General features: G+C 31.0%; 1 protein-coding gene across 1 annotated transcript in view; it reads right to left on the minus strand.

Moving 5' to 3' along the window:
- LOC143529397 (histone deacetylase 14, chloroplastic-like) overlaps positions 1-1,159 on the minus strand; it is a 165,347-nt gene extending 164,188 nt beyond the window's left edge. Inside the window, exons 1-3 of the mRNA XM_077025208.1 lie at positions 986-1,159; positions 716-897; positions 288-633 (exon numbers count right to left, since the gene is read on the minus strand). Coding sequence (XP_076881323.1) covers positions 333-633; positions 716-897; positions 986-1,150 — 648 coding nt within the window. The 5' untranslated portion in view covers positions 1,151-1,159 and the 3' untranslated portion in view covers positions 288-332. The remainder of the gene's footprint in view (positions 1-287; positions 634-715; positions 898-985) is intronic.
- Positions 1,160-20,077: the final 18,918 nt, after the last annotated feature.

Raw genomic sequence — 20,077 nt, forward strand, 5'->3', positions numbered from 1 at the left:
ATGAAGTTCTATCTTTATCCTGGCTCAAGAAATCCAAATCCCAGGCAATGCCACTTACCCTCATGAAAAATCAAACCTTTTCGACATTGGTGTGGAGCCGGCTAGTGTTAAGGATACGGGCGGTATTGTTAAGATACATGCACCCTCCCTTTCATTCACCTAAGTTCTTTTGGAGTCGACATAAAGGTAAAAGTATAGCAGGTAGCATGGGACAAAGTCACCAATGCGAAGACAATTTCATTTTCATATGCCAAAATTTAAAAGTTTATCTATGTGCATTGGCCTACACATATACAAGACTACACCGCCACTAGGTGAAAGATTAAAACTTTCTAAAGAGAATGCAAGTGTTTGATCCTCTGAATAGCTTGTTTAACTTTAAAAGCCGGCTCATCGTACAAGTACCCAAGATCCTCAACTTTTGCCGCCATGCTCGGTTCTCCAACAAAAGCACGAAAAGAATCTGCAACCGAATCAGACAAAGATTCCAGATTGTATCCTCCTTCCAAGAAAAACACACACCGACCACCACACAATTCTTTTGCAAGCTGCTTGATGCTTGATGCCAACATGTAATATGTTCCTGTTGTGAACTGAAAATTTGCCAATGGGTCCAATACGTGTCCGTCATACCTGAACAAAAGAGGGTCAAAAGTCAGACGTTGCAAAATGTGTCAAAACGGGTCAGGTCAAAAGTCAAAAGTCAAAAACATACCCTGCTGATACAAGAATTATATCTGGCTTAAATCTTTGGGCCGACGGTACGATGACATCATCAAACACAGTCCGCATGGCGTTATCACCCGAGCCTCCTGCTAATGGCAAATTAAGCGTTGTTCCTTCACCATTCCCGGATCCTATGTGATCTATCTTCCCGGTACCAGGGTAACTTCCGTCCTAAAACACCATATAATATAAAATTAATTTGTTAAATTGCACTTCGAAAATAACAAATAAATAAAATGGATGTTTGTTTGTCAGTTACTTGGTGAGTTGAAAGAAAGAATATGTCTGGATCATCATAAAACGCATCATTAGTTCCGTTCCCATGATGCACATCAAAATCAATGATAAAAACCCGTTTAAGCCCATGGGCCCGTTGAGCATATCGGGCTGCAATAGCTACATTACCAAACACACAGAATCCCATGGGACCCGTAGGAACCGCGTGGTGTCCAGGTGGCCGAATTAAGGCAAAACCAATTGGTGGGTTTTGAGTGATTTTTGATGCTGCCACCTGCAATGTTATCAAATGATAAACTTCTTTCAGTGAGAACAAACAATAATCTACGAATAATTGGGCTTGTTTAGGCTCGCGGAACTAATTAAGCTTGGTATCTGAAGCTCAGGCTCTTTTTTTTAATCTCAAGCGGGTTAAATAATTCTTATGGCTAAAAAAGAGAATTGAGTCAAACAGGTCAACTTCGTCCCCTAACACATAGCTTAGGGGCGTAAAGAAGTTGAGCTACTCAAGATCTGCTCGTTGAAAGATCAAATCAAGCTGAGTTTCAGCCTGAGCCTAAATTGAAGCCAATTTAATTAACAAGCGCGGGCTTCATACATCGAGCTTCATTAGGCTTGCAAGCCTAAACACACCAGTTATTCATATATATATATACATATATATATATATATATATATAGGATCAGGATCATGTGAGAACTTTTTGGGAATTGAGAACTGTGAGAACCATTTTGGACCACAAAAAAACCCAAAAATTAAAAAAATCATAAAATAAAAAAAACGCAAAAATAAAGAAAGTAAAAAAACTAAAGTTCTTATTTATCATCCCGGTTTCTAAATAAAAAAAAACGTAAAAAGAAAATTCTCGGTTTAGCTAAATTATACATATACATATATGTATAATATGTACACACATGCTTTTTTTCTATACACATATGTATAATTTAAGGTAAATGATTATGTACATTACATAACTAGAGATTAAATGAAAGTATACATATATGTATAGGTATAATATGAATTAAAAAGAAAAAAAATCGGTTTTTTTTATTATACATATATGTATAATATGTACACACATGTTTTTTCCTATACACATATGTATAATTTAAGGTAAATGATAATGTACATATGTGTACATTATGTAACTAGAGATTAAATGAAAGTATACATATGTGTATAGGTATAATACGAATTATAAAGAAAAAAAATTTTCGTTTTTTTTAAATGAAACCGGAATGAAATATAAGAATTTTGGTTTTTTTACTTTTTTAAAATTTTCGGTTTTTTTTGTTTTATAATTTTTTTTAGAGGTTTTTTATAGTGGTCCAAAATGGTTCTCAAAGTTCTCAATTTACCAATGGTTCTCTTAGGATCCTTAAAATATATATATATATAGGGGTGGGATCTAGTGAAAACTCCTTTTAAAGAGAAAACTTAAAAACTCCTAAAAAACTATTTTTAACTTAAAAAAAAATTTTTTTTTGAAGTTTCTTTTTTTTCCATTATTCTTATATGTTGTTATAAAAAAAAAACTTGTCGGTATAGTGCGCATGTGTAATAGTGTGCATTGCATATATGCAAAAGTGTTTGTATTGCATAGAATACAACACTATTGCACATATTTGATACACACTATTGTATATATGCAATATAAGACTAATACACACATCAAATACACATTAGTACGTATGTGTAATACAACATTAACGCATATGTGCACCACATCGACTTTTATTTTATTATTATTTTTTTTCCATATAATACAACACTACTACACATATACAATACACAAATATTGAATATAAGCAATAAAACACTATTAAACTCAAAAATACATAGTAAACACATGTGTAATACAACGGTATCGCACATTAATACGTATGTGCATCACAGTGGTTTTTTTTTTTTTTTTTTCGAATGAAATATAAGAAAATATAAGAATAATGGCTAAAACAAAATTTTGAAAAAATATATATTTTTTTAATTAAAAATAATTCTTTAGGAGTTTTTAAGTTTTCTCTTTAAAGGTGAGTTTTCTCTTGATCCTCTCCATATATATATATAAGGGTGGGATCTAGTAAAAACTTCTCTTAAAGAGAAAACTTAAAAACTCCTAAAAAACTATTTTTAACTTTTAAAAAAAAAAATTTGAAGTTTCTTTTTTTCCATTATTCTTATATATTGTTATTGGTTCAAAAAAAAAAAAAACCCTTGTGGGTAACCTCGTCGGTGTAGTACGCATGTGTAATAGTGTGCATTGCATATATGCAAAAGTGTTTGTATTTCATATAATACAACACTATTGCATATATTTGATACACACTATTGTATATATGCAATATAAGACTAATACACACATCGAATACACATTAGTATGTATGTGTAATACAACATTAACGCACATGTGCACCACATCGACTTTTATTTTATTATTATTTTTTTTCCATATAATACAACACTACTACACATATACAATATACAAATATTGAATATATGCAATTAAACACTATTAAACTCAAAAATACATAGTAATACACATGTATAATACAACGGTATCGCACAGTAATATGTATGTGCATTAAAGCGGGTTTTTTCCTTATTTTTTTTATATTTTTTTCGCAAAATATAAACTTACTTGAACTAATAATCTTAATATCATGGATAATAACTTACTTGAACTAATAATCTTAAATCATGGTATCAGAGCCTTTAGATTACATGTTAATGGATATTAATATGTTGAGTTAAAAGAAATTGTTTTCGAGAGAAATAAATTGTAGCTTATGAATAAATTGTATAAGTAGGACCTCGTTTTCATGACAGAAATAACATTTACATTCCTTAGGACCTCGTTTTCTTTTATAAGTAGGCTTAAACGTCTTCTTATATCCCTTTCTCTTATAGTATTTTGTTTTACGCTTTTTAAAATATCTTTTTCTAAAATGAGTTCTTTTCTTATATTTTCTTTTTATCTTTCCATAATAATATGAACTATCACATCCAATCATTAAAGGCATTTTTGGACTACTACAACATAAAGATATTTTTCTTTTTAATCCCTTGCTTAATTTAGCTAATATAGCATCTCCGCACCATTCACTTAATTTATCTCTAACATGAGTTATATAGATGAAATTGGTATATAACACAAGAAATACTATTCCGAATATCTAATATTAACTTCTATTCTCATATAAGATAACTGAAATTGGTATCAGAGCCTTTAGATTTATGTATGAAATTTAACATCTGAAATTGGTATCAGAGCCTTTGTATTCATGTATATTAAATTCATCAGCTAGAGCCCCCGCGAAAGAAATTTGCGTGGCTCTGATACCAATTTCAGAGGTACCAGCGGAAAAATATGAACGATTTAAGATTATTAGTTCAAGTAAGTTATTATCCATGAAATTTAAGATTATATCTAAGTTTAAGAAACTTATGAATTTTATAAACCACATATTATAACAAATATTTAATAAGTATGCAAAATTTAAACACATAGGGATTATTTTTAAGTGTAATTTTAAAATTATTAAGGCAAGTATTTATATCTCTGTTTCAAATTAATTATGAGAATTTTCCTTATAAGACCCAAGAGATTCAAATATTTAAAAGTATTTTAAAATTAAAAAGAACAAGGGTCCAACATGCTTCCGTACCTTTTTCCCGTTTTGACCAAGATATCGCCGGGTTACACCAGGAGTCTTTTTACTAGGTTATTCCAGACCAAACCTAAGTAGCCTTAGGTAACTCCTCTCTGGCTCCTTCAGCAATATTCAGCACAACCAGGTTTCGTTTCCTACTTCCGGTGTATGGTAAAAAGGAACAGTTCGTAGTTGGAGATTTCCTCTTTTTAAAAGAGAAATACTTCTAAATAGGAAGAACACTCAAAGGTATTATAAGGAAAGTGAAAGTTTTTATTTCATGATGGGTATTTTACAATGAAGATGTGAAAGAAAGTACATAAGTAAATACAAACACTCTTATTTTTAATACATGAAAGCTTAAACACTCTTTTTTGAAATTTTGTTACAGGCCCGATGATCTTCTTCTTCCTTCTTTTTCTTCTTATATAGGCCCCTTATCCCTTTAGATAGACTTCACCACTTTGTCATCTATATCTTGTTTCCATGTGATATTCTTTTTCTTGAAATTCTCCATTGTCAGATCATTGAATTTGGTGTTGAGATTCCTCATGGAAACTTGAACTTTGGCTTTTCTTTTCTCTTGCATCCATGTTCCCTATGGGAACTCTAACATTTGGATTTATATTATCCATGCATTCCAACTTTTGTATGTATCTCATGAGAGTTTATCCATTATTTATTAAATCATTAATTTATGAAATCTTATTTTTATAAGATTAATTAAAATCTTAATCTTCAGATGATGTTTGACTCTCTTTAGGAGAATCAATAATCATATTGTCCTTTTTCTTAGAACAAGCCGGACAAACATTGTGTTGATGTTTTCTGGTTAAGCACAGTTTATATTGAGCTTGAGGACTTGATGCTATAACACTAGTATCCAAAAATCTGATTTTATCCTCTATATATTTTTTAGTTGCTGGAGGAGTTCTCCTTGCTGGAGCTATTATAACAGAGGAATGCATCTTACTTCCTCCATAAGTTCTAAATTCTCTTTTAAAAATATTTTCTAAAGTACAAAGAACTATCTTCATACCAAGTGCTCTTCTGTTATGAATATCATTTTCATTAAAACTTTGAAAAGTTTTTAATCTTTCTGTCTCTATATTGTAAGAAAGAGATGCATGAACTTTTTCTATTATAATCAGATGATATGCAGGGTAATTATTGTTTTTATAAAAATCAGGCCCTGCAGAAAATAGTTTTAACACCATAACATCACTTGGAGTAATAGTAGAGTTATATAGATAACTGTCCCTTACTCCGTCCCTAACCCATTTTGGTAAAAAGGAAATTTCTGGGAAATTTGGTGATGTAAGATATATTGAATTTATTGATCCAAAATCATACCAGTATCTTATTTCTTCAGGGGAATTACCTTGTAAGTAATTAATTCTGGGGTAAACCCCAGTACAATCAACATATCTTATATCTGTATTTTTAAGGTTTTATAAATCTCTCATTTTAAACCACTGTTGCTCAACAAGATCTTGTTGAGTTGGTATCCTTTGGAAAGTATTATCAAAATTTGAAGTCTGCCCAGAATGTGGTTTAAAATTAAAATGTTTTTCTTTAGGTTCATCTTGATCAGAAGTAAGATCTATTGTTTGAACTCCCTTTGAAGATGACGGGATATCTCTTTTTTCTATTTTCACCTCCTTATATATAGGAGATAAATCTACTCTTTCTTTTATTTGGTGCTTTACCAAAGATTTCAATATCATGCTATCATATTCATAAAAGACTATTTTTGAGTCTATAAGAAGACAATTTCTTGTGATCAAATCTTTTAGGTCTGAGACCTGTTCAGGGAGAGTGCTAAAATAACTTAGCATCTCTTTCATATCTTTCATTATTTCTTTTATAGACACCACCTGCCTATCCATGTCTTCAATATGCTTATCCATTTTTTGGGCTATCTCATGATCTTTCATATCTGGTTAAAAAATCTGCTAATACATTTTTATCAGATTTAATTATTTCTATATCAAAATTATATTCGGATATTAAAGTTTGCCATCTAATTAACCTTTTATACTCAGGTTTAGAGGGCAAATTGTTTTTTATAAAAGCTTTTACTTGTGTATTATCAGTTCTTAGTAAAAATCTAACTGGTAATAGAAAATAATAAAGCTTTTGACAACATTTTACAACTGCTAAAAGCTCTTTTTCGTTAATATGATATCTTATTTCAGTGTCACTAAAAGTGCCTGAACAGTATCTACAAATGCTTTCACCAACTTTTTTATTTTCGGAGTCATAGTCTATTTTTTTAAGTATCCCACTCCAATAATATTCTGAAGCATCTGTTTCTAATATCAAATCATCGTTTTCTTTAGGTAATTGTAATTTTGGTAAGTTCCTACAATATTCTTTTATATTTTTCACTTGGTCTTCTAAGCTTTTATCAAAACTAAATATCTTATCTTTCTTTAATAGGTTTTGAAAAGGCTTTCTTATATCTGCGAGATTTTTAATAAAATCTGAAGCATAATTCAGTATACCAAGAAAACTTTGTACTTGCTTTTTATCTATTAATTTATTAGGAAAGGATATAATTTTTTCAAGAATATGGCTCTGGAGTTCTATTCCTTTACCATCTATTTTCATACCTAAAAAATCAATATTATCTTTTAGTAAGCTAGTTTTTCGTTCAGATAGGGCTAAACCATGTTTTATACATAAATCTATAAATATATCAAGATGTTTTAAATGATTATTGATATTATCAGATAATATTAAAATGTCATCAATATAAACAAAAATAAAATCGTAATTTTTGAATATAGTATCCATTTTTCTTTGAAAAATCTGTGGTGCATTTTTTAATCCAAAAGGCATCACAAGCCATTCATACTGACCTTGAGGGGTGAAGAATGCAGTATAACTAATACTATCAGGATGCATTTTTATTTGCCAAAATCCACTTTTACAATCAAACTTAGAAAATATCTTTTTATTTCTAGTCCAGTTTATTAAACTTTCTTTATGAGGTAAGAAATATCCATCAAAAACAGTATTATCATTTAATTTTTTATAGTTTATTACCATTCTAGGTTTTCCCCTTATTATTTCTGCATGTTTTTTTACCAGGAATGCAGGAGAACTATGTGGGTTGTGGCTAGCTCTAATTAATCTCAAATCTAAAAGTTCTTTTAATTGGGTGCTAAATTCTTTTTGGTCTTCTGGATTATATCTCATGGGCTTTATTCTTATTTTCTTATCTTTATCTTTCATTTCTAATTTTGCTGTTATATGATTTTTATTCCAAAATTGTAATGGATTATCTGTATAACATTGTTTAAGCTTATGCTTTGTATTTTCAATATGGATATCTAAATTTCTTAGATTTACTTGATATTCTAATGGTTTTTCTGGGTAACATTGTAAAATCGGGATTCCTTTTTCAAGTTTTGGGTTTGGTTTGTAGCCTATATCACCACGCTTGCTGACGCGTTTTGTAAAATTAATTGGAAATTTTCTTCCGTATGCATTTAATATACATGAATACGATTTTAATAACTTAATATACTTAGATTTTAATTTTATAAATAATACTTTTATAATGCAAACAGAAGAAATTAGTCAAACTTTTAATTCAGATTATGATTTTGATGAAGATTATATTTCAGATGAAGACTTTAATTTTAGTGGATATGAATTCACTAATTCCGAATACTATTATGATGATACTGATTGGCAATACCCTTCACCGTAATGGAAAATAATAGTTTTAATAAACTAAAAGAAACAGAAAACTCTTTAAAAATAGATAGAGATATGATAGAATTACAAAAAACAATTATATTTTATGGAGATAAAATAATTTTTAAATTAGATACGATTATAGATTTATTAGAAGCAGCGTTCCCAAATAGAAAAAACAAAATAACCCCAAATAGATTTCAGGAACCTTTAGTTCAACTTTTACCAAATATGAAAATTCCTAAAGAATATAAAAGAAATTAGAAATGAGCTCAGACGACTCTGAAAGCGAAGTTTACGTATCTCCTGAAATAGAAAATTTAATAACAAAGATAGGGAATATGGAATTAAATGATAAACTTTTACAAAATATGAAAATTCCTAAAGAATATAAAAGAAATTAGAAATGAGCTCAGACGACTCTAAAAGCGAAGTTTACGTATCTCCTGAAATAGAAAATTTAATAACAAAGATAGGGGATATGGAATTAAATGATAATTTTATAAATATAAAGGCTAATGAGGAAAACTTTAATATTAATGATACTGAACAAACAAGCTCAAGTACAAATCCTAAAATTCCAATAAGAGATGAAACCCGTAGGTCAGCACAAGGATATGCTGCTGTAAAATCAACAATAAAAAATGAAGATAATTATAAACCATACCAGAATATGAAAAATGAACCGATTAATCCCTTTGGAATATATTTAGACATAGATTGTATAAAAAATACGAAAGAAGCAATAGATAAATGGGAAACAGCTTTAAGAATAGCAGTTTCTGTTAATAGAATGGATATTGAAACACTTCAAGGATTCTTAGAAAGAACTTTAATAAATAGTGCTTTAAGATATTGGCAAAATTTACCTTTAGATATAAAGAGAACAATATTTGAACAAGATGAAATAATAGCAAACATAATAACAAGAGCAGTGGAAGCCTTTAGGTTAGAATTTTGTGGAGAAGGAAATATTATAAAAGACCCAGCAACTATCGAAAAATACTCAACAGCCTTAATAAGATTACAATTATGTGACATATGTGAAATAGATAGATATATTTGTGTATTTCAAGATTATTATTACCATATATATAATCAAGTACCGGATATGAATAGTTATTTAGCATTATTTTTTGCAAAAATACCAGACCCTTGGGGACAAAGATTAATAAAAACTTATAATCCAGGAACAGCTGATACGTTAGGAAAAAGAATAACTCATGTTAGAGATAAATTAAGTGAATGGTGCGGAGATGCTATATTAGCTAAATTAAGCAAGGGATTAAAAAGAAAAATATCTTTATGTTGTAGAAGTCCAAAAATGCCTTTAATGATTGGATGTGATAGTTCATATTATTATGGAAAGATAAAAAGAAAATATAAGAAAAGAACTCATTTTATAAAAAGATATTTTAAAAAGCGTAAAACAAAATACTATAAGAGAAAGGGATATAAGAAGACGTTTAAGCCTACTTATAAAAGAAAACGAGGTCCTAAGGAATGTAAATGTTATTTCTGTCATGAAAAAGGTCATTATGCAAATGAATGTCCAAAAAAGTTTAAAAAGAATCTTAAAATATTTGAAATAGACGAGGATATAGGAAAAATGATCGAAGAAGGAGATTTTATACCAATAAATGATTTTCAAGAAATAGACTCTGATGAAAGTATATTTATTTTAACTGAAACAGAATATACGTCATCTGAAGATGAATAGATTGGATACAGCCTCTAGTAGTAAAATAAATAATAACATAATCGATTGTCAAAATGAACAGTTAGGAGAATATAAACAAGAAATTTTAATAGATAAGAAAAAGCTTAAGCAAATACAACATGAAAATTTTTCGTTATCAAACTATTCAGGATTTAAATTGAATACTTTACAAAGATTAGGAATAAAACCTAGAGATCATCATTTATATTATGGATTAAACATTCAAGAAAGGGCTCTAGATATTAATATAACATCCAATAAAGTTATGATACCTTTATTATCTAAAAAGGATATTCAAGAAAAAATACAAAAGGTAAGACCAGAAATAAGAAATACTTTAGGATGGGTTTACGTTGGAGCCATCCAAATAATAATAAAATCCACATTTAAAGAAGGTATAGATACTCCTATAGAATTAGCAATCATGGACAATAGGATCCAAAATAGGGAAGAAGCGTGTCTTGGAATATTAAGAGGAAATTTACAATATGGAAAACTTAAATTTAATATTTATCCAAGAATTTCCTATCATATTCAAGACAAGGATTTTGATAAAACGTTAAGTTTATTACAAGATTTTAAAAGAAAAGATTTCTTTAAACAACAAAACAGGCCATATTCTATTACATATGCTATCTCTTATTCAATATCGAATACTCATCATTCCGATTGTTTTAGTATAAAAGACACAATAGATTTTCCTTTTTTATTTAATGATGTGTGTCAGATACAAACGCCTACCTTACCTAAAATAGAAGAAATAGATTCAAGACCATTAAGTCTTGATTTACAAGATAAACCGTTATTATTATCTAATAATGTTTCAAAATTGGTTCAAAAAAGGAAGGTGTTTTTCGCTACATACATAAATACATACATACATGCATGCATACATACATACATACATACATGCATGCATACTTACATACATACATACATGCACACACACACACACACACATACATACATACATGTATATCCTTATATATATATATATATATGTATATATATATATATATATATATATATATAATATATATATATATATTATATATATAATATATATATATTATATATATATATATATATATATATAAGGATTGTATTCACTTTATTTATATATATACATATATATTATATATATATACATATATATATATATAAGGATTGTATTCACTTTATATTATATATATATATTATATTCACTTCATTATTATTAATTCACGTTCTCACGTATTTACAAGTTAACGTTTTCTTAAGCGAATTCGGTTCGTGTCGGGTCTATACTTAACTCTATTAATAATTTTCACTTCTTTAACGAGTAGGTTCATGTGTTTGGCTCATCTCCAACTTACATTCCTTTATAATCTCATTTCTTTAAGTGAGGCGGTTCACGGATCGTTAGACGAGTCGAGTCTCGGGCTCGGGTTCCGTTTAAGTTCTAGTCTTATTATTATTATTATTATTATTATTATTATTATAAGTTTATTATTATATTATAACACTCTTCCCAACCCCACTAACCTTAATCATATCACCAACCCCACCCCACCCCACCCCACCTTCTTCTTCTTCCCTCCTTCATGGCTTTACCACAGCCAACGCCGCCTTCACCCCTTCTGGCCACACACCGCCACCACCACTGCCTCCCCTTTCTCCTTCTCCTTTCGGCCATTCTCATCGACCACACCACCGCTCCTACTTCTTCCCATTCTTACTTACCCACGGCCGTCGCCACCACTCTTCCATTTCCGGCCACCATGGCAGTCATATGGAAGAAAACGATTCGCACGGGGAAGATTCGCATGGAGGTTCGCATAGACGTGCGAATATTGGGCTTCACATGTCGTGCAAATTTCGGACTTCGCATGCTGTGGGAATTTCAGACTTCGCATACCGTAGAATATGCACCAAAAATTCGCGTGAATGGTTTTGCACGAAAGAATTCGCATGTTCAACGATTCGCACCCAAAAGTAATCGCACAGATGCGAATTGTATCTGGTTCGGGTTTCTTAAGGGTTCGGTGTCTGAATCTCTTATATGGAAGATCAGACTTGGGTTTGTTTCAACATTGGGGTTTCATTCCGGGTTCAGCTTCTCTTTGGGTTCACTCACGGACCCGTTTGGGTTCTGTTCGAGCTCTCCAGATACCGAGCTGCTTGGGATCCAGGTCTCGTTGACACACGTTTACACCGTTTATTATTTGGATTTGCCGATCCCCTGTTAATGTTATTGTTATTTTTGTTAAATACCTTGTTATTATTATATATTGGAAGGTTGTTTATATTGGTTCGTTTATGTCGGTTTGACTCGGTTTATGTGTTGATAATCTTAACGAGAAAATGAAACAATATGAAATGGATATAACGTTTACCTTTTTGGATTTGATTAAACTAGATCTTGAATATCTTGGTTGGATGAATTTGGAATTGAGAATGTTTGTGTACAGGAGGATATGTGTGTGTGTGGGTGTGATAAGGATTGGATAATGATGGTGAAATGATAAGGATAAGGATGATTTAGGGTTTTAGTGGTTTAAATAGGCAAAGCACAAAGGCTTTTAGGCCCAAATCACTTTTAAGTCCATTAATCTTGTTTCTTTACCCATTTCTATAATTTCTATGCAATTAATTACAAATGACACAACGCGACACATGATTAAAACGAACTTATATTACTTATCATCGAAACGAGGACGTTACGAACATGGCCTTCAAATAGGATGTCCACATAAGCTTACAAGGTTTCCGTCTCTAGAATTATAACCAACTATTTCCTTTCAAATGATTTAAAAACCGATTTTGACTACAATTAATTAGTTATAACTAATTTTTGCTACCTTTTTAGTATGACTATTACTTTATCATTTCAATGATTTGTATATTTATACCGTTTCTCATTCACACCATTTATACATATTTTTCTTACATCTTGTGGTTTTGCAGAAAACAATGTAAAGAATTCTTATGTTAGCTACATATATATATATATACATATATATATATATATATATGACGTTTGAAATTCTTTCACCCATGTGTAACACAGGCCACTATCCTAGTTATTAATAAGAATAATTTGTTTTTAAGTATGTTAGGTATTGAAATTTCCTTCCCAAATCTCATATTAAGGTCAATAACCAACAATTTTCCTTTTTTTTTACTAAAACAAACATAATAACAGATGGCGCACTGGCCGATGTCAAATGACTAGGGGCGGATTAAGTGTTCGGTTAGGGGGAGCATAGGCACCCACTCAAATCTCTGGTTTATGTCACAAAATTCTAATATATTAAGCACAACGACCCATGTGTCCCATCCTTATTATTTTCAGTGCCCCAAACCCAAGCTTTTAAGCTCAACTTTCCAAGCCTAAATTTTATTTTGTTTTGAAAAATAACAATTAAGCCCAAATTGCTTAATTGTCTAACAACATCATAAATTGAAAATTTGGAATACGCAAGTTATATGGCAATGAGAGATGAAAAGATTTTTGTTGTTCATATATTTTTTTTTGTGATTTCGATTTCTTGTTTTATATTGAAGTATGAGATATGCTCATCAATTGTATACATTTTTACTTTGATTTATGTTGGCTTCGTTTTGATTTCATTGTTTACGTGTTTCTTGAAATTCAAAAGGTATGAGATTTTTGTTGTCATTTAAGGAACTATAGCATTCTAGCTAATTTAGAGCCTAATATAACTATTATAATAGTTAGACCGAAATATGAATTTATCCAGAGTATTATTTTTTAATGATTAATAATTCTACACTATTTACATACTTGAAAAAAATGCACTTGTAGGTGTTATGAATAAGACTATAATTGACCGTTTTTAAAAGAGAAAATCACGTAAATGTCATTTGTAATATGTATTTTGTTTATCATGTTTAATGAAATTTGTTGCTTAAATTTCTATACATAGCTTATTTAATGTAACATTTTTACCCGCCTCATTTTGGTTTGACCCGACCATCTTGGGTTGAATCGTGTTAGTTTGACTAGACCTGTTGTAGTTAATCTTTTTTGACACCCACTGACTAAAATTTATGGATCCGTCACTGCAAATGACTCCGAAAAATGAAACTTTTTGTTCATTATATATTTAAAAACTTAAGGTACTCGTATATTTTCATACTATATTTTATCCCCCGTATTACGGGGGTTGTTTTACATTATTCGTTTTTAATATTTATATATGTATATTTGGATTTTAATTTTATTTATTATAAAAAGTTAATAATTAATATACTTGAGGTTTGATGATGAAATGGTTTCACAAATAAATGATATATTATAATCTGGTTTAAAAGCTATATGGGTTTGGTGATACCCATTACCCATTTATTTTCTTTATTATAAAATTGTTTCTTAATTATAAATAATGTCTTGTTTTTAAATAAACCAGGATATTAATTTTTAGTATATTCCTATTTTATAGGATTTTCATATCAAATATTTGATGAGATTATTTTTTAATATAATGAGATGTTATAACCCGTTTAAGAGCTATCTAGGTTTGGTGAGACATTTGCCCGTGAATTCGGGTCAAATGCGTGAGAAGCCTTCATTTACAAATAAAGTAATCTGATGGCTTGAGAGAATGGTTGTTTTACATTTTTTGTTTTTTAATATTTATTTTTTGGATTTTAATTTTCTTTATTGTAAGAAAGTTAATAATATACTTAGGGTTTGATGATGAAAGGCTTTCATAAATAAATAATATGTTATAACCCGTTTAAAATCTATCTGGATTTGGTGACTCATGACCCGCTTATGTTTTTTACTATAAAATTGTTTATTAATTATAAATAATATCTTTTTCTTTTTAAATTGGATATTAAATTTAGGGGGAAGGTTCATGTGAATTTTATTCTTAACATGAAAACGTAGGAAATAATACCAATTTATAAAAAAATGAGAACGTAAGAAACAATATCAACTACAATATCAATCTACATAAACAATTATTTATAATAACAAAGAAAAAAACCTAAAAATTATAACAAAAGAATCAAAATCAAGAACAAAATAATAACAGCAAATACCAACAAATACTTATATCAGCAAAAGAAGAAATCTAATAATAACAACAAAATATAAATAAGCAAATACTTATAATGTCTCAAAATCGAAAATTAGCAACTACGAACAAAAAATAACAGCAAACACTTATAAAAATAAACCTAATAATAACAGGAAATTGGTTCTCACTGTTTTCATGTTAAGAATAAAATGTATTTGATCATGTTTCTTAAATTTAGTATATTCCTATTTTGTAGGATTTTCATATCAAATAATTTGTATGATTAATTTTTAATTTAATGAGATGTTATAACGCGTTTAAGAGCTATCTGGTTTTGATAAGACCCATACCCATGAATTTGGGTTAAATCAATGAGAGACCTCCATTTAAAAATCAAGAAATCTGGTGGCTTCCATAAAAGAGGGGAACGACAACATCGCGACACATAAGATTTTTGGGTTTTCGTTTATATATATTATAGATTATGACTCTTATAAGAAAATTAAATATCAGAATTTAGCATAACGAGTTCTTTGCAATAGTGGTTATTGTATATTTTTCTAAAAGGGATTGTGAATAATCAAAATGAGAGACTAACATACCTTGGCAACCTATATCAAGATAGGGGTTACCTTCGTAGCCTTTATTTCATTTACAACGATACCCGTCCCCTTCTACGTCATAACATGTAACACTCCAACCCGGAATAGGCTGACGTGTCACTATTACAGATATCAAATCAAATCCACAATCCAAATTACAATAAATCAAAGCAACCTAAGTAATGTTATTAAACCAAAAAGAATTAATTTTTAAAATCTTGAACTTCATTAGTCTCTCTCATCACTAATTCCCCCGAGTCCCGGATTACCTGTGAATAAATAAGAAAAACACAACAAAAAAAACACGGCTGAGCCAAAAATTGCTCAGTAACGGAAAGAACAATAGTATAGGCAAGGACAGACAAAGGAAAAAAAAACAAGTCTAAGAACTTTGATTCAAACTCGAAACCAACTTTTTACTGACAAAAATACTAAACATAAACTGACGCATAATCCGACACTTAGTCGTAACAAAATCAAACGCATACATAAACATATCAAAATATATACACACATCAAACCACGTGACTATACATATCAAGAACTCAAAGTCACGTGAAACAGAAACACCAACGAGCCTAAACAGAACAGACTGGTACACAGCTAGCTAGTCTATGCACCTATGAGACGGTGAGCGTGGCGTACACACATTATTCCATCTCCACACAACAAACGCAAACTCAGAGCTAAGATCGATCTATATACCTATAGGTGCCAAGCTAGAGATGCCGTGAACTTTTACTACGCACTTTCACGATAAGTGCATGTGACATTTGAGCCAAAACAAGGTACACCTCAGTACGTATTTATCGATTAAGCAAATAAACGCCTTTTGCGTAACAAACGAACGATTAACCGAATGGGTCGGGTTATGACCCAGATTTCTCGGGGGGCCATCTATAAGTGATATACGATCTATACAAGCTAAAATATTAGAAATATGGTCTTATTTTGATAGCAAACAAGTTAAACGAAAACATGCTCGTTTAACTACCCGCTATAGATTTAAACACGAAAGATAGTTACAAACCAAGCATTTTATCATCCATTAAGCCGAAAAATACTTACCAAACACTTACTTGAAATGTTTTAAGTGATCCGTGAAAATATTTTTGATTTTTACAAACATATAGTATGTTTTTATAATTTTACACAAAACTAGCCGAGAAACACTCGTTTTTGCGCTGTTTAACGCACCCGATAAGTTTTTTGCGCCAAAAACCGAACCCGAACTAAATTTGGACCGGGCTTTTCGTAATTGGGCTTGAGAAATCAGAAACTTGGGCCAAAATGGGCCCATGGAATTCCGGCCGCACCCCACCCCCCTTTATTTTCCTTTCACATATAAACTAGATTTTAGATATTTTCACACAATTTTCCACATTCAACTTCTAGAACTCTTCTTCCCCTGCCAAAACCAGCAAGAAACAAGGTAAAGAGGTCTTAAATAATCGATTTTCGGATTGTTTAAACTCGTTTAACAACATATAAACATGTCTTGATTGTTAAAAATCATAGTTAACCATGTAAAACTCTCAAAAATCATTCAAAAACATACTTTGATGTTAAACCTAGTTTCAAATCAGAAACATAAAATTTTTTTGGCCATAAACACGGATTAAAGGGTTGAACGGCGTTTTTACGGTTCAAAAGTTCGTTTTTGTGCACTAGCCGAAACCCTAAGTTAAGGGTTGTTATGTTGATGAAAAATTGCTTGGTTTGTGATATAGGACTTGTATCTAGCTTGCATAGAAGCACAAGAACCTGAAAACTTGATTAGAAGGTCGGAAACGATCCAAACCCGCTAAGGTAATGCCGAAACACTCGCTTACGGACTGTTTAGGTTAAGGTTGTGATTTGCATATTGTTAGACCTTGAAATTTTGCAGGGACATCAGGGACCATGTCAATGAGTCCCTGTTCAAATTTGGTAATTTTTCGACCATCCGAGAATATTTGGCGAATTTATTACCAAATTGGGACGTTTATTTGGGAAAAATAGCTAAAATACTTCAAAAATTATGAAAATTTTCTGGGAACTCATATTTGATGTATTTTGATCAAATATGAATTTTGGGATCATTTGGAGAAGTTTAAAGGTGTTTTTTTATATGCGTTCGTGTGAATTTTTATAGCCGAATTTGGGCTGAAAAGAATATCGCACGAACTTTTTACATTTTGAAATTGATACAGGTTGGTTTGGGACATGATTTGAGCATTCAGGAATTTTTTTGGAATTTTTGGAAATTATTTGGGGTAAACGGACGATTTTCAGGCGAAATATAGCTGATAAAATGAATTTTTATAAATTAATAAATCAGTAATTAATTCCAGAAATATTTTTATAAAAATCTACATATTTTAATTGATAAGTGGTTAAATTTTCATAATTTAATGATTAACGGTTAATTAATTATGCTAATTTGAATATTAAACAAATTCAGTTTTTATAAAAACCGGCAAGTTCGCGACTAACGAACCTGCGGGAAAATCAAAACACCAAGAGTGATCAAAAATCATATTTTTGGACTAATTAAGTAAAAACGAACTTTTCTATGAAAAACCTGGACAATCCGGATGGATTGTGCGCGTTTCTTCTTAAATCAAACTGAATAAACGAAAACGGACCCCGTGGCTAATCCGGGACCCCAGTATGTGATCTTTCTTTATAACTTAATCATTTTATTAACCAATACATTTACCCAAGCTTAATTTCTCATAACTGTTTTCTGAACGCGTAAACGAACAACTTGGCCCAGCCGGAAAAACGGGAATCTGAGCCAAGTTCGGTTTTAAGTATTAGACATTGAACAACATCACAACCTAAGCCTATTGCCACTTTCTGGGCGTTCCAGCTACACCCAGATTAGTTATACAGCCCAGTTTAGTATTGAGATTATAATAATATTAAAATATTAATATTATTATAATATTGATTATAGGAACTACTGATAGCGGACCGAACAAACCACGAGCTGATACAGTACTGATTATCTACTAAAACGTGAGTTTCATGACCCCATTTTTAAACTGTTTTACGAACTTTTGGGGTGAAAAGCATGTTTGATTATATATACATACCTAAAACATGTATTGATGTGAATTATCTAAGTGCTAACACACGAAAGTCCCCACGATCACAGTGATTAACTTCGAGTCGGTAGCTTGTGAATAGTACTATTGGTTTGACAAACCCAAACGGAATCGGCCTGGTTGCCGTGTCACATAGCGCCGTTTGCACATGACCATATTTATACAAGCAGGCTATGTAGTGTTAGACATAGCTACCGGGGCATGTTGTGGGCGGAAAGGGGCCACAGTGGTTGATGGAGCGTGGGAAATGGATGCACGCAGCACATACAGTCAAGGCTTCACTGTAGCTTAGCATAATTACATCATTTACATACATACATACTTATTTCAAGATTACAAGTGTTGACTTGTGAATACTCATTACTGTTTTCTTGAAACTCGTGAAACTCACCAACTCTAGTAGTTGACCCGTTTTAAACTGCTTTTCAGGTGTACCTAAATTGGAATGATTTGGTGATCTGTTACTTGCCTGAGGTGTGTGGTTGATGCTATGTGAATAGTAGTAAGAACGTATAGTTAACGAACCAGTTTTGTTTGTATCGCCTAGACTGTAAAACAATGATAGAACAAAGAAATGTAATATATTGTAAATTAGTTTGTAATGTTTCTTTATAAACAATGTGTTGATACCAGAGGTGTCTGTTACATTCCCATTTTACGCTTCCGCATTGTGCTAGTCGGGGTGTGACAGTGCATGCCGTTGACGCCCATACGACATTTCAGACATGCTCTGGTGACAGAGTACAAAAGCTAATTTCATATAAATATGCAACAAAAATGTTACTAATGGAACATGCAATAACGAGTACAAAATATATAATTTATTGCATACTACAAAAATAAATATAAAACATACCAAATAAGTAAAACGAACTCAAACTGAAAAGTCCGCACTACAAAGTGACGGACACCGAATATAAAATGGAATATAATTTATACTACAAGTAAATGAAAACAGAAACCGTACCACAAAGTAACAGAGTATAAATAATACTAAAAGGAAACAAAAACAGAAACCGTACCTTAGGAAATATGCAAAGAAAACCGTAAACAAAGTCCTGTAGGTTGTCTTAGCACCTTGGTAGCCGAATAAACAAAACAGTTGTCGCGCCGGTAGTGTGGAACTGGAAACGAGTGGCGTAGTGCGCAGCGATGGCAATAAGCCGAGACAGAGCGATGGCGGTCTTAGCAACCGGTGGTGGCTAGCTCCGAAAAAAAATAACCGATAGTGGCGGCGGTGTGTGCTCGATAGTTGAACAAAACTGAACCAGAGGTGAGATAGCAACAGTTGTGATTAATTACAGTGGCGACA

The sequence above is a fragment of the Bidens hawaiensis genome, unplaced genomic scaffold (genome assembly GCF_021521415.1).
Source record: "Bidens hawaiensis isolate Kalapana, Puna unplaced genomic scaffold, B.hawaiensis_p1.1 tig00008539_1, whole genome shotgun sequence".
Classification (NCBI taxonomy): Eukaryota; Viridiplantae; Streptophyta; class Magnoliopsida; order Asterales; family Asteraceae; genus Bidens; species Bidens hawaiensis.